The 20,798-nt window shown below is 43.7% G+C and overlaps 1 protein-coding gene across 1 annotated transcript in view; it reads right to left on the bottom strand.

Moving 5' to 3' along the window:
* MOCOS (molybdenum cofactor sulfurase) overlaps window positions 1-20,798 on the bottom strand; it is a 363,606-nt gene that overhangs the window by 42,762 nt on the left and 300,046 nt on the right. Inside the window, exon 9 of the mRNA XM_073678475.1 lies at window positions 3,911-4,073. Within this exon, the coding sequence (XP_073534576.1) occupies window positions 3,911-4,073 (163 nt within the window). The remainder of the gene's footprint in view (window positions 1-3,910; window positions 4,074-20,798) is intronic.

The raw sequence follows: 20,798 nt of genomic DNA, 5'->3' as shown, positions 1-20,798 counted from the left end.
AAGACTCAAACTTCAAGGTTAGATTTTAGAAAAGCAGATTTTAAGAGACTCAGAAAGAGAATAGGAGGGATCCAATGGCTGGATGTCCTTAAGGACAAAAATGTCCAGGAAGGATGGGAAATTTTTAAAAATGAGATTCTCAAAGCACAATCGTTAACAATCCCGAAAAGTAGGAAGAATGGGAAGCATTTAAGGAAACCAGGATGGATGAACACAGAACTTAAACACATGCTAAAAAGAAAGAAAGAAATGTTTATTAAATGGAAAGAGGGAGGCATATCTAAAGAAGATTATAATGCAGTCTGCAGATCCTGTAGGGCACGTATCAGGTTAGCTAAAGCTGACAATGAATTAAGGCTTGCAAGAGATGTCAAAAGCAATAAAAAAGGATTTTGGGGGTATGTCAAAAGTAAAAGAAAAGTCAAAGATGCTATAGGATTTTTACAGGATGAAAATGGAGAAATGGTAAGAGAGGATGTTGAGAAGGCCGAACTTTTTAATTCCTATTTTGCATCTGTTTTCTCTCAGAAAGAAAATGTAACATCAACTGATCTTCACTGTCCTTTTAAAGGAATAGAGGAATCCAAGTTATCAGTAAACAGAAAGATTGTGAGGGAATATTTAGCTAACATAAATGAGTTCAAGTCTCCAGGTCCAGATGAATTACACCCCAGAGTACTGAAGGAGATTGTAGAAGAAATTTTAGAACCACTCTCCATAATCTTTGAAAATTCTTGGAGAACAGGAGAAGTCCCAGAAGACTGGAGAAGAGCAAATGTTGTTCCTATCTTCAAAAAGGGGAAGAAGGTGGACCCAGGGAACTATAGGCCGGTGAGTCTGACTTCTATACCAGGAAAGATCTTTGAACAAATTATTAAACAACATGTATGTAAGTACATGGATAAGAATGAAGTGATTAACCAGAGTCAGCATGGGTTTGTAACTAACAAGTCATGTCAGACTAACTTAATTTCCTTCTATGACAGAATCACTGACTGGGTGGATCAGGGAAATGCTGTAGATATAGTATATCTTGACTTCAGCAAAGCATTTGACAAAGTATCTCACATCATCCTTATTGAAAAAATGACCAAGTATGCAATGGACCAGGCAACTGTTAGGTGGATTCATAACTGGCTTAGTGATCGGACTCAAAGGGTGGTTGTAAATGGCTTCACATCCAGCTGGATGAATGTCTCAAGTGGGGTACCACAGGGCTCCGTCCTGGGACCTGTATTGTTCAACATCTTTATCAATGATTTAGATGAAGGAATTGAGGGTAAACTGATTAAATTTGCTGATGACACAAAGCTAGGAGGGATAGCTAATACTAGAGAAGAGAGAGAGAGGATTCAAAAAGACCTAAATAAACTGGAGCAGTGGGCAGCAACCAACAGAATGGTTTTTAACAGGGAAAAATGCAAAGTACTACATCTGGGCAATAAAAATGAAAAAAGCATATACAGAATGGGAGGAATAGAGCTAAGCAACAGTACATGTGAAAAAGACTTAGGTATACTAATAGATCATAGACTGAACATGAGTCAACAGTGTGATGCAGCAGCAAAAAAGGCAAATACAATTCTGGGATGTATTAACAGAAGCATACAGTCTAGATCACGTGAAGTCATTATCGGTCTTTACTCCTCTTTGGTCAGACCTCATCTGGAATACTGTGTACAGTTTTGGGCACCACATTTTAAAAAAGACATAGACAAACTGGAGCAAGTTCAGAGAAGAGCGACCAGAATGGTGACTGGTCTGCAAACCATGTCCTATGAGGAACGGTTGCAGGATTTGGGAATGTTTAGCTTGCAAAAAAGAAGACTGAGAGGAGACTTAATAGCTGTCTACAAATATGTCAAGGGCTGTCACATTGTAGAAGGATCATCTTTATTCTCATTTGCACAAGGAAAGACTAGAAGCAATGGGATGAAACTAAATGGGAGGAGACACAGATTAGATATTAGAAAAAACTTTTTGACAGTTAGGGTGATTAATGAGTGGAACAGGCTGCCACGAGAGGTGGTGAGTTCCCCTTCAATGGGCGTCTTCAAACAGAGGCTGGACAGACATCTGTCTGAGATGATCTAGTGAATCCTGCTTTGAGCAGGGGGTTGGACCAGATGACCCAGGAGGTCCCTTCCAACTCTACCATTCTATGATTCTATGATTCTATACCTGTCAGTGCTGCACTAACAGAAGCCTCTTAGACCATGCTTACAGCATGGTCTAAAAGGCTTGCCATAGCTTGCTGACCTGAAGGTTATCATGATGACCTCGGGTTGCCATGGCAATGATCTGATTCTAAGGATGACTCTAGCCCCCTTCCTCCATCAGACTTCTAAATGCTGCCATCACTATAGATTGTGGTATTTTGACATTTAAATGGCCCAGAGCAGTGTGGGGACCGATCCTGGCACTGACAGCAGAGTCTCAGCAATAAGTTAAGCCGAGCTCCCGGCAGCGGTTGTGCGGGCACAGCTGCTGTGCCCACATGACTGCAATGTTGAATATTTATGTTACTTTACGGGAACCCCTTTCCAACTGTGACGTAAACTTACATCAAAAGTCATGAAGGGGTTAAACTAACACCGGCCACACCCACCATTATCGACATGTTCAGCTGAATCTCTAAATGTGCATGGGTGCGATGTCCAACTGATTGTCGGTGAAGATGTAAATCAAGCAGATAAGCCGCAGGCACAAATGTCTGTCAACTCCTTTCTCATCGAGTACACAGGACCTTTTGGCGAACAAGTGCTCCTGTGTATGAGTGAGATAGCCAAGATGGCTTTTGGCCAAACAATTAGCAGAAGCATCCTCATACGCCTGAGAGCCATCTAATGTGTATGGAGGACTTCAGTTTTGGTCTATGATCGTAACTAGTTTTACAGGTTTAGTCAGGAGTAATATGGCCAAAATAAAGATGTAATTGAATGGAAGATAAACCAAAGTACTTGGCAGAGGCTACTAAACATTGTACAGAGCTGCAGTGTTCTGCTCCATTTGCTACTTATGTCCAGCTGCTGTTGCAGCTGATATCAGCTGAATGCGGGGGGCATCCACCGATTTCATATTTATGACCTATTCTATGGATAGGCCATAAATAGTGTCTTCCTGTGCAACCCCTTTTAATGATGTTTTTATAGTATAAAAAAAATTTAAAGAGAGCAGTGATATAGTGGGAAGACAGGCTGAAGCTGCAGCAGCTGTATCATATACGATACACTGACACTCAACAGGGTGCATCAGGAAACAGCAATTCTATATGATACGCCATTGATTTCCTTTAGATTTGAGCAAGAGCATGTCATGAGACTATTCCCCCTCTGCAAAGCCAGAGGCATCATGGGAAACGTGGATACTAGCAGGGAATAATATAAGAGGGAAAGAAGGGAAAGAAGGGATCAAGATAGCAGACAACACAAAAATAGCAAAACAACTAAAACAAGGCATATACAAGAGCTCCTACATTATTATTTAATGGGAACCTTGTAGATTCATGCTTCTTACACCATGGCCAGCATGAATCAGAGCTTGGCAGGCACATCTGCAATCAGTTATATTTTTCTCTGAAGCAATTTAAATAGCCGAATGAGCATATATGAGAATATAGTTAGAAGATCCGATGCCTGTCCTGGCCATCTTTAACCATTGCTGGTGACTATGGGATTTTTCAGATAAAAATATTACAGGTTGCAATCGTGCAATTGGTTTGGACAGCAGAAATCAACTGTCAGGTTCCCTATAATAATAGCCAATAATGGACAATATACTGTAGTTACACTTTTGCAGGAGTGGCATATTAACTTGCACATGACTATAGAATATCAATGTCTTATACCGCCTTCTAAAGAACACATAACAAATAATTAAATTGAAATACTAATTGGTAAGCAACTGTTACCCTTTGCCTGAATTATCATAGCATTTTTAATCATATCAATTGTTGGATGTATAAAGCACAGTCTTGGTTCTTGCTTCTGACTCAAGCAAACTCCATTTTCGTTCACAATCATCCAGTTTCGATCAAAAAGGAGACCCTGTTCTGCAACTGGCCACTGGGAAACCTGAGAAAAGGCAAAGAAATATTTACAGATTTTAACATAGATATCTATGGCATACAATACATAATTACATAATTCTTTTAAATATGTGAATTTACTGTGCTATGTATTCCTCCAGTGTTTAGATCACAATTGAGAACCAGATTACAGGAGCCACCAGAATATCAAGGAATCAACTCCTACATTACAAAACCAAACAAGAAAACAACCGGGTGCCTCTAGTAGTCACCTACAATCCAAATCTGGAGGCGCTAAGGAGAGCTGCACGGAAACTACAACCCTTACTACAAAGAGATGCCCGATTACAATCCATATTTCCAGACCCCCCACTTCTGAGTTTCAGGCAGCCCCCAAATCCAAGAAGCATCATTGTCAGAAGCTCCCTGTCATCTCCACCAGCTACAGGTACCTTTCCTTGCAACCAGAAAAAATGTAAAACCTGTCCGTTTATAATGACCACAGACAAGATAAAGATCCCCAATTCACATCAGGACTACAAGATCCCAGGTACTTTCAGTAGTATCGCATCTAATGTAGTGTACTTAAATATATGTACCAAATGTTCAGCTGGGGGTCTGTATGTAGAGGAGACAGGGCAAAAAGTTAGGACAAGGATGAATCATTATCGCCACACATTAAAAGGAAAAAGAATAGATCTACCTGTAGCCAAGCATTTTTGTTCTCCTGATCACAGCATCAAAGACATGAAATTACTGGTATTAAAAGGTAACTTCAAATCTCAGAGAGACAGAAGAGTCTCGGAATATAAACTCATGGTGACCTTTGACACCTTCAGAGCAGAAATGAATGTGTTGCATGGATTTATGTCATTCTACATCAACTAAGGAATGTGCTCATCAGACCTGTGGGGTCATCACAACCTTGGACCAAGACACAGGACAATAAAACTTTTACACTCCCTATCTATGAACTGCTAAATTATTATAGCCAGAACTGTTTATCTCTCCCATAGTAATAGCTCTGCTTTCCGTCACCTGTCTCATTTATTGCATTATTTTTGTGTCCTACTGTGTATAAATATGTGACTCTTCAGATTTTGTGTTATACTAGCCTGATGAAGAGGCCTGAGTAGTCTCGAAAGTTTGCAACTTGTTACCATCTTTTCAGTTAGCCATTAAAAGGTATCAACCACTGAGGACTCTCAAATCTAAATATATTTAGATCATAAAAGGAAACCTATCATTAGATTCATGCTGCCAGAGCCACGTACAACATGAATCAGACTCTAGCTGCTTACAACTAGGTATGTTTCACTCTGAAATGCTGTGCTGATTTAGAGTGAAACATACTTTGAAAAGTTGGCCAAGGAAAATAGAAGAGACGTGACTAGTCTGATGTAGTACACATCCGACACTGCACATCTGGGCAGGGAGAAGCATACAGAGAGCAGGATAGGGAGAAGCAGGCCACAGACTGCAACCGACTAGTCAGCCAACACATACACTCTCCTTCTGGCTTCTTAAGGGAGCGCAGCTGGACTCTGATTCATGCAGCTTGTAGTCTGGAGGCCATGAATCTAATGACAGGTTCCCTTTAAGCAAGTAGACTTTCTTAAAGGCGGGTTGTAATTTTATGTAAATGAGTCTTGTGCGTGTTATAATTTAGTTTCTTATTATTTTCAAGATGTCTGCTTGTGAGTGAGAACACAGACTGAAACTACATGCATTCCTGACCCAAAACTACTCACAGCTAAAGATTTTCTATAAATTGATCACCTATGACATCTTCAGTTATTAACTATGTCATATTCTTAGCTAAACTACTGCCATTCCAGGCTATTACACTTGCAGCAAACTAACAGGACAGGAGAATGATTTATGCTGGTGATGTGTTTAGCTCGCATACCGTTTGTTCGCTGACCACTGAATTTAATAATAGCTGTAAGTGCAGCATCTAGTAGTGGCAGTATGCTGTAACATTTTTCAAGTCCAAAAAACAGACCTTTCATATACAATCCCAATTCCAAAAAAGTTGGGACACTGTGTACAATATAAGGAAAACAAGAATGCAATGATTTGGAAATCTCTTATAGTCATATTTTGTTCACTACGGAACATAGAACCCAGATCAGAAATTGAAAGTTAGATATTTTCCCATTTCATTTGTAGACATGGCCGGTCCCAACTGCTGCCATCAATTTTTTTCCGAATGAAATGCAAAAATCGACTTAAACTTCTGACATGTGTTCTATTATTATTGCTACTATTTATTATTATAGAGCCATTTATTCCATGGCAATTTACATGTGAAAAGAGGTATACATAATAAAAACAAGGACAATAATCTTAAACAATGCAAGTTGTCGACTGGTACAAAAGGAGAGAGGACCCTGCCCGTGAGTGCTCACAGTGTACAAGGGATGGAGTGAAGATACAGTAGGTGAGGGTAGAGCTGGTCATGAAGCTGTATAATGGAACAATGGTTCCTTTTGAAGGTTTCCATGGTAGGCAAGAGTCTGATGTGTTGGGGTTGAAAGTTCCAGAGTAGGGGGGTGCGAGGGAGAAATCTTGTATGCGATTGTGGGAAGAGGAGATAAGAGGGGAGTAGAGAAGGAGATCTTGTGAGGATTGTAGGTTGTGTGCAGGTAAGTACCGGGAGACTGGGTCACAGATGTATAGAGGAGACAGGTTGTGGATGGCTTTGTATGCCATGGTTAGGGTTTTGAACTGGAGTCTCTGTTATGTTCTGCTACCAAAGCTAAGGAAAGAGAGGAGATCTGTCCCTACTATAAGACTCAGCTGAATCCCTACGATGTAACAGGGAACCTGATCCTGCGATCAGACCTGCTAAAGTCCTAATCTAGTCTGTACGGAGACCTATAGATTTGGGGAGGGAATCCCTACAAGTACTAAGGACTGGGAGGAATATGGGACACCTCCTAACAGAAATAGCAGCAGACAGACGAACAAACAAAATAGATAGAACCTAGAGGTCCGTAGACCAAGCAAACTAACAGAGTTAGATACAGAGCACAGGCTAGCTAGAAAGTAGATATACAATGAAGTCCAGCAAAGCCAGAAGGGCGGAGCAGGATTAAATAGGCCAACAAGGTCATGTGACCAGCAAAGGAAAAAAAACCTAACAGCAAGGTTCTAACAGTACCCCCCCTTCTAAGAGGATCCTCCGGATCCCCTAGGACCAGGCTTATCAGGAAATCTCCTGTGAAACGCTCTGATAAGTCTGGACGCGGAAACATCATCTGACCTCACCCAAGAGTTATCCTCGGGTCCGAAACCTTTCCAGGCCACAAGATACTGCAAACTACCTCTATACCGTCTAGAGTCAAGGATGCGAGAAATTTCATATTCCCCGTCCTCCACCACCGGAGGAACAGAGGCAGAGGCGTCACCATCCGACACAACAGCTTTTTTTAACAGAGAGACATGAAAGACCGGATTAATTCTCCAGGAGGTAGGAACCTCCAACCTAACAGCAGATTGGTTGACAACCTGAAGCACCTTAAAGGGCCCTACAAACTTGGGACCCAATTTCTTAGAAGGAATCCTCAACCGCAGATTCCTAGAGGACAGCCAAACCATGTCACCAACAGCGAACAAAACCTCCTGTCGTTTCCTATCAAAGTAGTCTTTAGATTTTCTGTTGGCCTCCTGAAGATTACCACGCACATCCGTCCAAACTCTTTCCAAATCACCGGAAAAATTCTCCTCCTCAGGCACGGCAGATCCCAACTTGGAGAACGACCCAAACGACGGATGTCTCCCAGAACAACAAAAAAAAGGCGAACAACCAGCAGAAGAAGATGTATGATTGTTCAGAGCAAATTCGGCAAGTGGCAGAAACTCAGACCACCCCTCTTGATTGTCTGCCACAAAACAACGCAAGAACTGCTCAACATCCTGGTTTTTCCTTTCTGTCTGGCCATTAGATTCAGGATGATATCCGGACGAAAACGACAAATGAATTCCCAACCTGTCACAAAAGGCACGCCAAAAACGAGCCACGAACTGAGGACCCCTATCAGAAACAATGTCAGTAGGAACGCCATGAAGTCTGACAATTTCCTTGACAAAGGCCTTAGCGAGAGTTTTAGCGCAGGGCAGTTTGACGAAGGGAACCAAGTGACACATCTTGCTAAAACGGTCCACGACCACCCAGATGACAGTAAAACCCTCAGAGGGGGGAAGGTCAGTTATAAAGTCCATAGCCAAATGTGTCCAAGGAGCACTGGGGACCTCCAAAGGACAAAGCAACCCCGCAGCAGGAGTATGTGAGGACTTAGATCTAGCACATATAGTACATTGGCGCACCCACTTAATGACTTCCTTCTGCCATCCAGGCCACCAAAAACTGCGACCCACCAGTCTCTTGGTCTCAGAGATTCCGGGATGACCTGCCAACCGAGATTCGTGACACTCAACAAACAAATCTCTCCTAAAGGTCCCAGGCACAAACAACCTCCCATGAGGAGTATTAGATGGGGCATTCTCCTGAGCTTTAAGAATCTCATCTTCCAAAACGGAGTCTAAAGCAGCTATCACAACACCTTCTTGTAAAATGTTTTCCTCTTTCTCAGCACCGACTATGGGAGAAAAACTGCGAGACAAGGCATCCGCCTTAACATTCTTAGTACCAGGGATGTAAGTAACGGAGAAATTAAACCGCGAGAAAAACAGTGCCCACCTAGCCTGACGGGCATTCAGGCGCTTGGCAGCGTCAAGATATATCAGATTTTTATGATCCGTAAGAACCTGAACGGGAAATTCCGCACCTTCCAAGAAGTGGCGCCAGTGTTCAAATGCGAGTTTAATAGCCAATAATTCCCGATTACCAATATCGTAATTCAATTCAGTCTCCGAAAATTTTTTTGAAAAAAATGCACAGGGATGTAATCCATCCCCGTTATCCTGAGACAATACTGCGCCAACCCCCACAGAGGAAGCATCAACCTCAACCAAAAACGGCCTAGTAACATCAGGCTGCATAAGGATGGGAGCAGAGGTGAACCTCTCCTTGAGATACACAAAAGCTTCAATGGCCTCAGAAGACCACTGAACCGCATCAGCACCTTTCCTGGTGAGATCAGTCAGAGGTTTGACAATACTAGAAAATTTTTTTATGAATTTTCTATAGTAATTGGCGAAACCCAAAAACCTCTGTATTGATTTCAAACCAATAGGCCTAGGCCATTCCTGCACAGCCTGAACCTTAACCGGATCCATCTCAAAACCTTTGCTGGAGATAATGTAGCCCAAAAAACTAATTCTCTGTACAGCGAACTCACATTTCTCCAGCTTAGCAAAAAGCGAATTGTCCATTAATAACTGTAATACCTCACGCACGCTCCGCCAATGAGACTCCAGATCTGGCGAATAAATCAAAATGTCATCCAAATACACAACCACATTTTTACCGATCAAAGGTCTAAGGATGTCATTAATCAGATTCTGAAAAAATGCAGGAGCATTAGTAAGACCAAAAGGCATAACCAGATTCTCAAAATGACCCACAGGAGTGTTAAAAGCAGTCTTCCATTCATCACCCTCCTTCATGCGCAACAGATTGTATGCCCCCTTAAGGTCAATTTTAGAGAACCACTTGGCCCCCAATAACTGGTTAAACAGATCAGGAATCAATGGCAGTGGGTAAGGATTGCGTACCGTAATTTTGTTAATCTCACGAAAATCCAGACAAGGACGTAAACCGCCGTCCTTTTTTTTTACAAAAAAAAATCCAACCGCCACAGGAGACTTAGAGGGCCTAATGTGACCGGCGGCCAAACTTGTCTGTATGTATTCCTCCAAAGCCTTCCTCTCAGGAATAGTAAGGTTAAATAAACGACTTTTAGGAAGAGTCGCTCCAGGGACAAATTCAATAGAACAATCATAGTCTCTATGGGGAGGCAAAACCTGCGATTCTTTCTCAGAAAAAACTCTCCAAAAATCCTGAATAGGAACAGGCAATTCTCCCCTATCCAAAGCTGCAATACGCCCGTTACAACACTTGTCATAACATTTATGGCTCCAGGATTTAATTTCACTGGTAGACCAATCCAGTACAGGATTGTGAAATTTTAACCAGGGCAAACCCAATATTACTGGAGAAGGCAAGTTATTCAACACTACCAAATCCAATTTCTCATGGTGAACACCATTAATAGTGAGAGGAAATTCACTGACCTTGAGAGTAATATTCTTCAAAGGGGAGCCATCCACAGAAACCACAGCAATGGGGGATGATAAAGGTTCAGGTTTTAAATTGAGTTTTTCCACAAATCCCCCATCAATAACATTCAGTGTAGACCCGCAATCAACAAACACCCGAAATTCCATTAATTTTTCCTGAGCAATCGTGGAAGCAGCTAAAAATATACCCTTGGAATTTAAACAAGCAATACGGGCGTGACTGACCATTTTTTTTTCTTTCTTCATACGAAGCTCACAGCCTTTAATCAAATGACCAGATTTTCCACAATAGAAACACAAGCCTTCTGAAAAACGACGGTGTTTTTCTTGAGAGCGAGGTGCCACCGATCCAATCTCCATCGGTTCACCACTGTTAGTACACACATTATCATAACCAGAAACTGACATAGCAGAGGATTTGCTCTCATTAACCCTAGCACGCAGTCTTCTGTCCACCCGTATAGCTAATTGCATAGCCTGTTGCAAATCCTCAGGTGTAGGATAAGCAATTAGCAGGTCTTTAACCTTTTCACTGAGCCCAGCAAGAAATAGACTTTTCAGAGCAGAATCGTTCCACCCTGTTTGAGTGGACCAACGACGAAAATGTGTACAATATTTTTCCATATTACCTGATCCTTGTTTTAAACGTCTCAACTCAGTCTCAGCTGATGCCACACGGTCAGGATCATCATATAATAGTCCTAAAGCAGAAAAAAAACTATCCACTGATCTGAAGCATGTATCACTAGGTTGCAAAGAAAAGGCCCACTCCTGAGGCTCTTTGCGCAAAAGTGACATTATGAACCCTACGCGCTGGGATTCATCCCCAGAGGACTTGGGTCTCAAACGAAAATACAATAAGCAAGCATTTTTAAATGAAAAAAATTCTCGATGTTCACCAAAAAATAAATCCGGCAAACATACCTTAGGCTCCAAGAAATATGCTCCAGGACAGTTACTCACGTGCTGACGGAGCTCGGCCACTTCCAGAGAGAGTCCCTGCAGGTGTTTAGCCAAATCCTGAACCGACACCATGATGGAACAAAAAAAATCTTTCCTTAGAGAATTTACAGGCTGGACTTACTGTTATGTTCTGCTACCAAAGCTAAGGAAAGAGAGGAGATCTGTCCCTACTATAAGACTCAGCTGAATCCCTACGATGTAACAGGGAACCTGATCCTGCGATCAGACCTGCTAAAGTCCTAATCTAGTCTGTACGGAGACCTATAGATTTGGGGAGGGAATCCCTACAAGTACTAAGGACTGGGAGGAATATGGGACACCTCCTAACAGAAATAGCAGCAGACAGACGAACAAACAAAATAGATAGAACCTAGAGGTCCGTAGACCAAGCAAACTAACAGAGTTAGATACAGAGCACAGGCTAGCTAGAAAGTAGATATACAATGAAGTCCAGCAAAGCCAGAAGGGCGGAGCAGGATTAAATAGGCCAACAAGGTCATGTGACCAGCAAAGGAAAAAAAACCTAACAGCAAGGTTCTAACAGTCTCTAGGTAATGGGGAGCCAGTGCAGGGAATGACAGAGGGGAGAAGCCGGGGAATAGCGGGGGGACAGGTAGATTCAGGGGCATATCTAGGGGGGGGCAGGCAGGGCATGTGCAACGGGTGCAGAGGCCAGGGGGGCGCTGGCAGGGCCACTTTTGCCGTGATCGCAGCAGTTTAAAAATTTTCTGAGGGACCGGCACTTCAGCAGTCCGTATTAGCAGCTGCAGATTTATGGGGAGAAGATCCGCAGTACTGCACTGTGCACTGATGAGCTGTCAGCAGATCATTTCACAGTTATGGCCTCTGCACGAGAGGGGTCACAGCCCTATCTGTGTGTGGGAATGCAGCCTAGTGCTGGATGGCCAAGCATCAGCCAATCAGTGCTAGGTTTTCTTCAGAAACTGCTGCTTCAACCATGCAAATGCTGCAAGCAGAGGGGTGGTTCAGGGGACCGGGCTGTTTTCATCTGCACAGGGGTCAAAGAAAGCACAGTAACCAGGATGTAAAGAACATCATGTGATGGGGCAGAGCTTGCTGTAAGGGGGCGTGGCTTCGCAGAGACCCTGCGGTTTAGTGCAGGAAGGAAGCTTGGTGGTTGCCAAGGACAACAGTTTGGAAAAGAAGACAGGTAAGCATAGCACTGTGATGTGAAGAGTGCTCCGTGTTATAGGTGTATGTGTGCATTGTGGTGTAGTGTATTAGTGGTGCGTGTGTGGCTGGTGCATTATATAAAGGCATATATATTTATTGTTAACATGAAATAGCTAATCTTTCCAGAGTAGGCTATGTGCCCACGATGCAGAAATGCTGCATATTTTTTCCGCTTCTCCCTGGCAGGAAAAACGCATGCGGATTTTACATGCGTTTTTCCGCCAGGTAGAAGCGTTTGTCAAGCGTTTTTGCATGCATTTCTGCATGCGGGTTATCAAGCGCTTTTCCAAGCGATTTTAGCATCACTTGGAAAGTGCTTGACAACTTGGTCACACTATATAAATCCATGCAACCGGCATGGATTTATATAGTGTGACCAAGTTAATAGTTAAAAAAAAAGAATAAGAATGATAAAAAATAAAGATTATACTTACCTTCTGATGGCCCATGGTCTCCTTCTCCGATGCGTCCGGTCTCCCCGATGTCTCGCAGTTGTGTAAAAGGACCTGACGTCATTGAGTCATGAGACAGGTCACGCGACCGCCGACGTCAGCGGTCGCGTGACCTGTCACATGACTCAATGACGTCATGTCAGGTTCTCACACCACCTCGAGCTGTACAATAGACCGGACGCATCACTAGGGAGACTGGGGGACATCAGAAGGTAAGTATAATCTTTATTTTTTATTTTATATTCTTTTTTTTTTACAGGTACCATGGTACCCGGGTCTGGATGAGAGTCTCCTCTTCTCCAGGCCTGGGTACCATCCGCACATTGAATCGCTTCATATCCCCGTGTGCACATGTAGTGTTGCGGATATCAAGCGTTTCAATGCAAGTCAATGGCGGCAATTACGCTGCGTGTCCGCAAAATTAATGGAAATTCTGCGTATTTTTCCACAATGATAATCCGCAGCAGAAATTTCCGCAGCATGTGCACAGCACATGCGGATTATCATTGAGGACCATGGGGCACGTATTACCAAGCGTTTTTTAAGCGTTTTCGCTGCAGAAATTCTGCGGCAAAAACGCTTGAAAAACGCATAGTGGGCACGCAGCCTAACCTCGTACTCTGGTCCCCCGTGCAGTGGGGGCTCTGTCTAGCTGCAGGGAGAGGAGTAAAATCTGTGATATGTGATCTTCCTTCACTCCCTGCATAAGACTATGTTTTTGCAGGACATTTTTTTAATCAGTTCAAAATAAATGCATTACAGACTTATCCCTCCCCCAACTCCTTCTTTACCTGCCATCCTCTTTCCCTACCCCCTTCACCCCCAAAGAAAAAAATAGAATTAGTCCTTACCGGTAATTCGTTTTCTAGGAGCCTTTCACGACAGCATTGGAGAAACACAGAGAGGTTAAAAGCCCCTCCCCACCGTCAATCACCAGTGTTTACCAAGATCACCTGACAGTGACAAGGTTACCTGACAGTTTACATGGAAATCCAAGAACCACATAGGGAGGGAAATTCGTGCTGTCATGGAAGGCTCCTAGAAAACGAATTACCGTTAAGGACTAATTCCATTTTCTCAATACGCCTTTCACGACAGCATTGGAGGAATACCAATGATATTTCATTAGGGAGGGACAATAGCTTGGAGGACTTTCCTACCAAAGGCTAAATCCCTATTGGATGGCAGATCTAATTTATAATGTTTAGAGAATCTGTGAAGGGAAGACCATGTAGCTGCCCTACAAATCTGCTCTGAAGATGCGCCCGCTTTCTCGGCTCAGAAAGCTGATGTAGACCTGGTAGAATGTGCCTTCAGGACTATCGGAGAATCTAGCTGTTGGTTGATGTAGGCTCCGCTGATGGCTTTCTTGATCCAGTTTGCTATAGTGAATTTGGCTGCCTTCATTTCTCTGAGTGCTGGACAAAGAGGTTGTGATCTAGTCTCCAGGATTCAGTTTGTTGAAGATAATGAAAAACGATTCTGCAGACATCTAGAAGATGGAACTCTGTTCCTTTGAATTAGAAGGGTTCTGGCAGAGGAGTGAAGGATGACTTCCTGGGAACGATGGAAATCTGAAACCACCTTCGGGTGGTCGTAGTGAAGGGTCCAGTCGTAGTGTAATTCTATCCTCGGACACAGTTATGTAAGGTTCTATGATGGAGAGAGCCCGTAGTTCACCCACTTTCCGAGCCGAGGTGATGACTACTAAAAACGACGTCTTGTGAGAGAGAGATTGTATGGTGCTAGAGGATAGAGGTTCAAATGGAGAGAGAGTTATACCCTTGAGTACCACATTTAGATCCCAGGATGGGACATGAATCTTAATTCTTGGGTGAAGTCTGAATGAAGACGTTATGAATCTCTTGATCCATCTGTGAGAGGCCAGATCTTGATCAAACACCACGCTTAAGGCTGAAATCTGGACTTTCAGAGCACTAGGTTTAAGACCCAACTCTAATCTACTCTGAAGAAAATCAAGGATTCGAGCTATGTTAGGGTGCAAGTGATCAGGAGTGTCAGGAGCATACCAGGATAGAATTTTTTTCCATATCTTGCCATATATTGCATTGGTTACTGGTTTCCTACTCTGTTGAAGTCCTTACCATTTTTTCCGAGAGGCCTTTGGATTTTAGGATCTCAGCTTCAGTAACCAAGCTGCAAGGTTCAGCCACTGAGGATTTGGATGAAATAGGGGGCCCTGTGAGAGAAGGTTGTTGAATTGTGGAAGCATCACCGGACCTACCAGGCAAAGATCTGCGATGGCTGCGAACCAAGGCCTTTTGGGCCATAGAGTGGCCACTAGAATTGCGGAAACTTTCTCTAACCAGATTTTCTGGATAGTTCTTGGGGGATTGGGAGAAAAGCATAAACCAGTTTAAAATGCCAGGAATGAGCTAATGCGTCCAATTGCATGGCATTGTCCCTTCTGTCCAGCGAAAAGAAAAGAAGAACCTTTGCGTTTAGACAACTGGCAAACAGGTCCACTTCGGGAAGACCCCACTTTGCTACTAGTGACTGGAATACCTAATGATTCAGGCTCCATTCTCCGGGCAGGATGTCCTTTCTGCTCAGAAAGTCTACCTGAGTATTGTTTGAGCCCTTCAGGTGAATTGCTGAAAGCGATAGGAGATGTTGCTCTGCCCAAAAAAATATTTATCCTGTGACTCGTTTCAGACTGTCTACCTTCGTGCCTCCCTGGTGACAAAGGAAGGCGACTGTAGTCACATTGTCCGAGAGCACTCTGATGTGAGACCCTTGGATCAAGTTGGCTGCGGCTCTGAGTGTTTCCACTACTGCCTTCAACTCCCTGAAGTTGGAGGATCTGACACTTATCTCGTGACTCCATCTGCCTTGAAACGGAGTCCGGCCCACCATGCCCCCCCAACTTCGTATGCTGGCATCGGTAGTAACTGTAATTAGAGGGTCTTGGGTCCAAGAGATCCCCTTCCGAAGATTCCGGGAGCTTAGCCACCAAGCAAGAGAAGCTTTCACCCGACCGGGGGTTCTGGTCCATTTGTTTAACAAGTCTCTCTGTCTGTTCCAGGATTTCAGGATATGATCCTGGAGGGGTCTTGAGTGGGCCTGGGCACATGATACCGACTGGATACATGCTGTTATTGACCCCAACAAAGACATTGCCACTCTCAAAGTTGGGTTCTCCTGGTGTCTGAAATTTGAGACTTGCTTCTTAGAGCTTTTCATGTTCCAACGGAAGAAAGGAGGTTTGTTTGTTGGAGTCTAGCATGACACCCAAGAATTTTCTCCTTGACAAAGGAAAGAGTTCCGATTTTTTGAGGTTTAGAATCCAGCCTAGCGAGCGGAGTGTGTCTAAGGTCATGGATACATGAAGATTGAGGGTCTCCACTGAAGGGGCGATGATTAACAAGTCATCCAGGTATGGAATTATACAGACACCCTGCTTTTGAATGAGTGCGATGACTTCGGCCATAATCTTCGTAAACACTCTGGGTGTTGAGGTGATGCCGAATGGCAGTACATTGTACTGGTAGTGAATTATTAGATTGTCCTGGGAGATTGCGAAGCGCAGGAACTTCCTGTGTAACGGATGGATCGGTACATGGTTGTATGCATTTTTCAAATCTATTGTTGCCATCACATAATTTTTCCCTATTAATGGGATAATTGATCTTATGGATTCCATCTTGAATCTTCTGTATTTGACATGATGGTTCAGGGACTTCAGATTGATTATGATGCGTGGGGTACCCGAAGGTTTCCATATTAGGAATAGCCTTGAGTAATGACCCGTCCCCTCCCAGCCAGGGGGGACTGGAGATATTACCCCGGAATTTAGAAGGTCCTGTAGACTGACTGATAACAGGTCCTGAGCTCCCTGAGAAGGAAGGGTAGTAACCCTCAGGACCTAAGGGGGATGCGTCTCGAATTCCAACAGCAGACCCTCCTTGATGGTATCCAGGATCCACTGGAAGGAAGATATTGCCTGCCACTGGGGAAAGAAATAAGAGAGACTCCCCCTGACACGGATCAAGTCATTGTGTCTCCTGCTGCTAGTGCTGTTGTTGAGGCACGAGGATGTTGCATCCTTTGCCTCCTTTAGGATAGCCCCAGCGCCCGGATTTTCCCTTCCCTTTATACTGGGAGGGGGGATTCTGAGGAGGTCGAAAGGAATGCTTCCTAGTTTTTTTCTGCTCAGGAAGGGTTTTCTTTCTATCCGAGGCCTTTTCCAGGATATCATCCAGGGCTGGCCCGAACACATATTTTCCCTGAAAGGGAATTGAGCAGAGTTTCACCTTGGTGGTAACATCCCCACTCCATGTTTTAAGCCACAGCACACGGCGAGCGGTATTGGATAGAACTGCAGCTCTAGCCGCAATCCGGACTGACACAACCGAGGCATCCGCCAAGAAGCCCGTGGCTTTCTGAAGGAGGGGAATGGAGTCTAGTAGATCTTCTCTAGACGTGCCTTGTGACAGATGATCTTCTAGTTGGGCCAGCCATTTGAAAAGGCATCTGACAACACAAGTTGATGAGATGTTGACCTTAAGGCTTGCAGAAGAAGTTTCCCATGATTTTTTAAGGACACTTTCCATTTTCCAGTCCAAGGGGTCCTTCAATTGGGTGGAGTCCTCAAAAGGAAGTGAGGTTTTTCTCATAACCCTTGCCACCTGGATGTCTACCTTAGGAATGTCCCACACAAACTCCTCACCTTCCAGTGCAAATCTATGTTTTAATTCTGAAGGGGTGGTGAGGCGGCCTTCTGGGGCTTCCCATTCCTGTTTAATGAGATCTCTAATGACCTCATGAACCGGGAATCCAGTCTGCTTTTTGGATTAAAGACCCCTAAACATCTCATCTTGAACAGAATAGGGAACCTCAACTTCCTCTAGCCCCAAAGTTCCCCTGACGGAATCAATTAACTGCTCTAAGTTGTCCGAGGAGAAATAATATCTTCCCTTCTCCATCTTCTGGGCACAGCCTAACGATTCTCTGTCTTCAAAATCATCAGAGGTGGAGCTACTGACCTCTATGGAAAATACATCTGAGTTGAGCGCCTGAATTTTCCTCTTCTTAGGGGGAGAGGGCCTAGAGGAGGAGTAGATGGGTAAGGCAGAAATGGATGCCTGGACTTCCTGTCTAACGACCTGAACCTCTTGTCTAACAAGAGACCAAAGCTCCTCAATTAACGAGGGGTTTTCTTCTTTGACTATTCTGTCCATACAGGGTTGGCACAACTTCTTCCTATGTGATGAGTGCAGCTTTTCTGGGCAGATGCCACATCTACGGGGCTGGAGCTTATCCGTCTTAGGAGCGGGGGCCTTGTCTTCCTAAGAGAGAGGAAGAGAAGGGATGCCCATGTAGCTTAGAACAAGGAGAACTAGTGTCATCTTGAAAAAGGAAGAGACTAAGTTAACGCCTTAGTGACCAACCCCGGTACTACTTACTGTAGCCAGGGGTGTGCTGGGCTCTGTAGATGCAGGGACACTGGGTCTGTCACCCTCAATGGAGAAGATAGCCTTACCTGGTGACGTCTTCAGGTGGGTTTTATAGAAAAAACCGTGCCCCCCAGCAAGGAACCTCCGTTCCCTCCCCCTTCCGGTCACTTTCAGGTCTCTGCCAGCTCTGGGACGCGCTCAAACCTCATGCGTTCCAGCATGGAATGCAAAGTGACTAGGACCTGTGATAGCGTCACTTCCTGTGCACGCGCGCCCGGACGAAGGAGGAGATGCCGGAGAGCTGAGACAGGCCTCCGGCATGAAGATCACCCGGCCTGCTTTACCCTCGATGGGGCACAGGAAGACCGGTACAGTCCTAAACAGGAGCAGCATGGTGGGTGGAGGGCGTACCCTGACCGACCGCTGCCCAACAAGTATGTCTTTTACAAAATGCTGCCCTGCGGGCCGGACAGCACTGCAGGACCTCTCCATACCCCAAGGGGGGATAGGAAAACACTGGTGATTGATGGTGGGAAGGGGCTTTTAACCTCTCTGTGTTCCTGTCCCCCAACAGGGCGTGGGCGACATCCTCCAATTATGTCGTGGAAGGCATATTGAGAAAAAACAGGATATGGGATGGGATAACTTTATGATCTCACAGGATCGAACTGCTGGGATCCCCAGCATTCCCAAGATTGATGCTCAGCAACCCCATTTTGAATGGAGCAGAGGGTTTGTGCACTCATCCTCCACTCCATTCATTGTCTATGGGACTGTCATAGAAAGCAAAGCGCTGTTTTTTTTTCTATTTCCGGCAGTACCATACACAATGAATGCACTGCTTTGCTCCTTAGATATGAGTTAACTTTTTTTCTTCAAAACCCTTCAAGCACATAAAATAAATAATGCTAATAAAACTCATACATTTTTTTTACAGCAAATAGCTGAGTGGGACGATTTTTTCTCTCTTGTCATCCATGTGCAATCCATTTTTTTACTTAGCAGCTATTAATCGTTTACAGGAGCATTTACAGGTTCCTATATTACAGAATGGGTAATGTATCCATAAAAATCATAAGCCACTCTGATGGTCCGTATGGAATCCGATTTTTTTTTTCTCACATCCATCTGATTTTGGAGTGAACTTGCACAATGCTGTGATTTTTTTTCTCAAGCTGAATACAGCTGAGAAAAAAAACACAGATCTGCACAGCCTCATTGAACAGCCGGTCGAGTGCAATCCGATTTTTTTTATCAGATTGCACTCATCTGATTTATACGGTCGTGTGAGCGAGCCCTTACTGTCACATGCTGACTAGCTTCTCAATGAAGCAGGGGCTGTAGTATTTAACTCAGCACTGAGAGAATTAGGAAGAGCAGCTTGTCCACACGGTGACTGTAAGTGTGCAAATCGCATATGAGCGGTCACATGACTACAACTTAAACCCTTTAAGCTGCGTATAGGAGGGGGGGCGCCAAACTGAATTCTTGCCCCGGGTGCAGGAGAATCTAGATACACTTCTGGGTGGATTAGTTGAGCAGCAGAGTTTTGGATAGATTGGAGGGGTGCAAAAGTGTTAAATGAAGATGTCTGTGGCCTCCCTTCCAAATCTATTTATTCATCTAACATTTGTGCATCATTGCATGAATCCTTCTTTAAGATAGTATCGAGATGGTATTTTACGCCCGCAAAACTGGCTAGGGCATTTCCGGATCAATCCTCATCCTGTCGGAAAGGTTGCGGCTTAAAAGGTGACTTAATCCATATGTTCTGGGGATGTCCTAAACTACTACCCCTTTGGAATTACGTCTCAATTCTGATTAATAAAATCACTCAATTAAACGTAGCTTTAACGCCACAAATGGCTTTACTTGCTCTTGACATAGATACCAATAATCCTATTCATTAGCCAATAATTATCCATATTCTTTTTTGGTAACAAAAAACGCTATAGCAGCACTATGGAAAGAAAAGTCAGTACCCATAATTAGTGATATCATTGATAAAATTACCCTATACAACTCGTATGAATGAAGCCATGCAATCGCGAATAATTATGACTCATACTACAAAAGATGGAAATCTTGGATTAGTTATTAATCTTAAATATTGTCCTTCAATGTTTCTCTCTGAATATAACTATGATTAGCATAGTAAAATGTAAATTGGTTTAACCTCTATTATACGATTGTATACAATACTGTTAAGATTGCAATAGTATATTTTTTTACCTATCCCTCCTTCCCTCAGCCCCCCCCCAGAATCCCTAGTAAAGCAATAAAGAACCTACGTTGCATTTTCCTATGTATTTCCCATTCCCCCCCACCTATCCAAATTGAGTGTTAAACTCAAAATTTTAATAAAATTGTTTGAAAAAGAAGGGAGGCCACAGAGCAGGAGGTTGCAGTAGTCAAGGCAGGAGATGATGAATGCATGAACTAGGGTTTTGCAGATTCTTGATTAGGGAATGTACGGATCCGGGAAATGTTGTTGAGTTGGAGTCTGCAGGAAGTGGAAAGGGCTTGGATATGTGGTTT

The sequence above is a fragment of the Phyllobates terribilis genome, unplaced genomic scaffold (assembly GCF_046119375.1).
Source record: "Phyllobates terribilis strain yellow unplaced genomic scaffold, ASM4611937v1 Scaffold_4__5_contigs__length_816908805, whole genome shotgun sequence".
Taxonomy (NCBI): domain Eukaryota; kingdom Metazoa; phylum Chordata; class Amphibia; order Anura; family Dendrobatidae; genus Phyllobates; species Phyllobates terribilis.
Note: the sequence above shows the minus strand (reverse complement) of the source record. Positions and strands in the feature narration are given on the sequence as shown.